General features: G+C 39.6%; 1 protein-coding gene across 1 annotated transcript; it reads right to left on the bottom strand.

Annotated features, from left to right (window-relative positions):
- Positions 1-807: 807 nt before the first annotated feature.
- Positions 808-1,651, bottom strand: LOC122583293. The gene is made up of 2 exons (XM_043755713.1): positions 1,243-1,651; positions 808-1,133 (listed from the first exon to the last, which is right to left on the bottom strand). Exons 1-2 carry the CDS (start codon positions 1,649-1,651, stop codon positions 808-810), a joined length of 735 nt encoding a protein of 244 aa, XP_043611648.1.
- Positions 1,652-5,026: the final 3,375 nt, after the last annotated feature.

Raw genomic sequence — 5,026 nt, forward strand, 5'->3', positions numbered from 1 at the left:
TCATTAGTGACAACGGTCGTCCCCCCTTTCTTCGGTATACAATGGACCGGACTTACCCATGGACTGTCAGAGATAGGATAAGTAATTCCAGCATCTAAAAGTTTAATTATCTCTTTCTTAATGACATCTTTCATATTCTGATTTAGCCTCCTTTGTCTTTGAACACTTGGTTTGAAATTTTCATGCAAATTAATTTTGTGTTTACAAAATTCGGGGCTAATTCTGGGTATGTCAGTTGTACTCCAAGCAAAAGCTCTTTTATGAGCCTTCAAAATAGTCATTAACTTACCTTTCTCATTATCCGAAAGTGATGACGAAATGACAACGGGAAGAAGTGACTTACCTTCGAGGAATGCATATTCCAAGTGCTCGGGAAGTGGCTTGAGCTCCAAATCGGTTGGTGGATTGTCCACCGAAGTTTCAATCTTCAAACCATCCCTCTCAATTTCCTCAAAAGTCTCATCCACCGGTGGTGACTCATTGATGCTTAATTCCATGATCTCTTTCACCATATCCGCAACCATCACTTGCTCCTCTTCACTACAAGCAAGCAAAGCTTCTCCTTCATCCGTGTTCAAAAAATTCATCAATTCCGTTTCCAAAGCTTCATCCTCGTCAATCACATCAATCCTGAAACATGAATCATTAGTAGAATAAGGATGTTGCAAAGCTTTATCAATGGAAAACAAAATCCTATCATTTCCTATACCCAATGAAATAACTTTATTCTTGACACGAATAATAACATCGGTCGTATACAAGAAAGGTCGGCCTAAGATAAGAGGCACCTTGGCGTCTTCTTCCATTTCAAGGATAACGAAAATTGGCCAACAAGACAATATGGCCTACTTTAACACACAAATTTTCAGCAATCCACATGGGGTACTGAAATGAATGATTGTCAAGCCTAATACTCATCCGAGTTGGCTTAAGAGCCACTAAAGACAATCGCCTATAAACTGAAAAAGGCATCAAATTAATGCTAGCACCAATGTCGGCCAAAGCATCACAAGTAAGCTTAGCATCAAGAGAACAAGTAATCAGAAAACTCCCTGGATCTTCAAGCTTAGGACGGATTTGATTTTTCACAATTGCCGAACACTCCGCGTTGAGGAAAGTAGCCTTAGCTTCCTCTTATCCGTTACAAGATCCTTGATGAACTTGGCATAATTCGGCGTTCTTGAAAGCAAATCAACCAAAGACACATTATATAAACTAATTTAATCATGTCCACAAACTTACCGTATTGTTCCCTGAGCTTATCCTTCTTCAATCTTTGAGGAAAAGGAACCTTAGGCTTGTACGCCTTCACCTCAGGATCAACAACCGCCGGTTTAGCTACCGGTGTTGTAGATGTAGATGAAACGGCCGGTGATTTCACGGTTGGGTTTGGCTCCACCACAATTTCTTCATCAACTTGATCATCTTCACTTTCACTATCAACCTGTATAGGAACATTAGTAGCACTGGAAATAGGAGGTGAAATAGGAGAATTTACTACCTTACCGAACCGAGTAGTAATGGCATTTACATGCTCATTTCTAACATTCGGGTGTTGATACTTATTACCTCCATCATTTGAACCGGAAGTCTTAGGATTTTGCTGGGTATTACTTGGAAGAGTACCTTGTTGACGATTAGAATTACCCATTGTATCAAGCCTCACACCTAAATTCTTGATCACCACATTGTTGACTCTTGATATTTTGATTCATCTTATCATTCAAAGCGGTGATATCAGTTCGGTAGTTCTCATTCTTCTTGTCTTGATCAACCATAAAATTCTTCACAAGATCCCTAAGCTCGGCATTAGGATTAACTATTTCAACCGGTTGAACCAAAGGACCTCCTTGATTTCCTCCTTGCCATGAAGCTCCCAATGTAGACCTATAATTTCCTGCACCATTAGAATTAAAATTAGAATTTGAATTACCTTGGTACCGGTTTTGATAAGCTCCATTCCTTTGAAATACCCCTCGAGTTGCAAACGGTGGTTGGTATTGATTTTGAACATAATCAACTTCTTCTTTCTTTGGCGCTTTATCACAATCTTCCGTGTAATGCCTATCACCACAAATGTCACAACCCGCAACCGCCGTCTTCAAATCCTTCTCAATCAATCTAAACCTACCATCCATACTTGCAAATTGCTTATCTATGTGACTTGCCAAAGCCTTAATTTCAGCCACAACATCATTACTTCCACCACTATCAACCCGAGCCACACTTTTTCTTCCCGTTTTAACAAGATCCGGTTTAGTTCTACCCGCTTCTCGAATCACACTTGTATGAACCATATCTTCCATAACCTTATAGGCTTCGTTGTAAGTGACATTATTAATGTTACCTCCATAAGCCCAATCCAATTCCCTTTGAGTGCCGCTATCTAAACCCCGAAAGAAAAATAAGAATGTGCTCATTTAATTGAATACCATTCCCGGGACAATTCCTCATCAATTCCTTCAATCTTTTCCAAGCATCTACCAAATCTTCACCACTATGTTACTTAAACGCCCGGATCTCCAACTTCATTGTTTCAACCAATTGAGCCGGAAAGAACCGCTCAATGAATCCTTCCCTTAACTCTTCCCATGTCTCAAATATATTTTCATCGAGATTCTTATACAAAGTCGCCTCCTCTCCCGTGAGAGACAACGGAAACAATTCAAGCTTAACATGTGGCATTTGAGTCTCCCCACACTTGAACAATCGACAAACCTTTTCAATCTTCTCCATATGATCATACGGACCCCACTTAACAAACCCCGTCAAACTGATTTTCCTCAACCCGAGACAAATGATTACCCTTGACATTGAAATTCGAAATGGTAGTTGGAGGACGAATAGCCGATGTAGATGCAGATTCGTTGTGACAATCGCAACATAGATTTGATTATCGTTTATGTTTTTAGGAACTTGTGTGTAATCATTTAAATAAGAACTTGTGTTGATATTTAATGATTACGTTTGAACTTCAATATTATATATGTTTGTGTTTTATATTGTGTTTGTATGTTATATATTGCTTTGCAGGTACCAGAACATAGAAGCAAGGTTTATAAGTGTCGTAGAACACTTAAACGATGATTGGATGTTATGTACAAGCCAAATGAAGTCAAACAAAGAGTCAAAGGCACGTCCCTCGTGCTGACGTCATCAGCATGAAGGATTACCCTCGTGCTGACGTCAGCACGAGGTAGATTGGCTAATTGTTATTTCAGGCCTAATTACGCGATTAAGGCCGAAGCCCACACAACCCAATATCAGCTAGTATAAATACAAGACCTAATCTACGGAATTAGGTTAATCCTTGTTAATGATTTACGAATTCTTGACAGTTATTCACGAATTTACGAGCTAAGGTTATTTGTTCCTTTGTGTGTTCTTCTACACGAAGCACAAGCCTTGTGCATCTCCTTGGGTTGATTAATTACTTATTAATTAACAAAAGGCAATAGCAATCTAGTTATCTCAAGAGGATTCCACACTCTTGACATAACGAATCACATCTTATTACGATCCACGCAACAATAGGGCACCTTACAAGTGGTATCAAAGTCCTAAGGTTGATTACCAGAAGGTTTAATATTGTTTGATACTCTATTAATTGCAAAATCAATTCGAAATTCGTGTTTTTGGTCAAGTTCGTGCTCTTCTTCGTGTTAGTTCGTGCATACGTCAGCACGAAGTGAACTTCGTGTTCGTGCTTACGTCACCCAGCAGACTTCGTGTCCACTTCGTGCCACGTCAGCGCGAACCACTCTTCGTAACTTAGGTCGTGACTTGTGTTTCGTACTTTGTGCGACGTGTACTTCGTGGAAGTCATACAGCTTCGTGCCACGTGACTTCGTGCTTCGTGCCACGTGTACTTCGTGCCACGTGTCCTTCGTGCTATACGAACTAAGTAGTTTTTCGTTTTACTTGAATTCAAAAGATTCGAAATGACGACCTTACCAGCTGCCGCAAACTCACCCAATGCCTTACTTATCAGCCAGATGATCATGCACGATCATGAGGTTGGTCGGGGTAAGAGACGTTTTGAAGACTACATTCGTGTCACTGACATGGAAATGTGGCTAGTGATAACTCAAGGTTTTGATTGGCCTTTATATGAGAAGAACGGAGTGATCAGTAGGTATACTTATGCTGATATGCCTATTGAAGAACGTAAAAGATACGCTATTGAGGGAAAGACATTGTCTACTCTTACTATGGCCTTGCCTCAAGATAGTGTATATTTGTTTAAAAAGTATACTACTTCAAAGGATTTATGGGATGCTCTCGAAAGATATTGTGAGGGCGATGTAACTTTGAAGAAGAACAGTCTCAAGCTTCTTAAGCGACAGTATGAAGCCTTTAATGGAGTGAAAGGGGAATCTCTTGACGAGATTATTATTTGATTTAGTCATTTGACCACTGAGTTGTCATACTTTGAAGTTGTTTATCCTCAAACTGAGCTAGTTGATAAGTTTCTGGATTCACTGCCTAAGAAATGGACTGATTATGTTCATCAACTTCAAGATGATCAGGAATACAGTACATAGGATTTTGAAAAGGTAGTTTCCAAGCTGAAGAACAGAGACATGAAGAGAAGCATTATAGATACTCACTCGGATCTTACACAAGATCCATCCTTATATCATGCTAAGTCTGTTCATTTAGCAAGCTCCAGCTCAGGAAACAACGCATTTCTAAAGGAAGAATGAGTGTTTACTCAGCCTTTTGTAATGCTCATGAAGCATTTATTGGAGGAAAGGTTACTGATCCAGCAGTAATTGATGAGGATTACAATCAAATAGATCCTGATGATTTGGAAGAGATGGATCTACAATGGCAGCTTGCTATGCTTACTATTAAGGTCAGAAGATTCACTCAGAGAACTGGGAGACCTATAGGTAATGGCACTAAAGGCTTTGACAAATCCAAGGTGAAATGTTATAACTGCAATGGATTTGGTCATTTTGCAAGAGAGTGTCAACGACCTAAGAGGATTGATAATACCGTTGCTGGTCTTCAAAATTATAAT

This window comes from Erigeron canadensis, chromosome 9 (assembly GCF_010389155.1).
Source record: "Erigeron canadensis isolate Cc75 chromosome 9, C_canadensis_v1, whole genome shotgun sequence".
Taxonomy (NCBI): domain Eukaryota; kingdom Viridiplantae; phylum Streptophyta; class Magnoliopsida; order Asterales; family Asteraceae; genus Erigeron; species Erigeron canadensis.

Excerpts from the sequence above, each read along its gene's own strand:
- LOC122583293 (XM_043755713.1), bottom strand. The coding sequence starts at position 1,651 with ATGGGTAATTCTAATCGTCAACAAGGTACTCTTCCAAGTAATACCCAG. Across the intron at positions 1,134-1,242 it reads TAAGCTCAGGGAACAATACG|AGGAAGCTAAGGCTACTTTC; the intron begins GTAAGTTTGTGG and ends GTAACGGATAAG.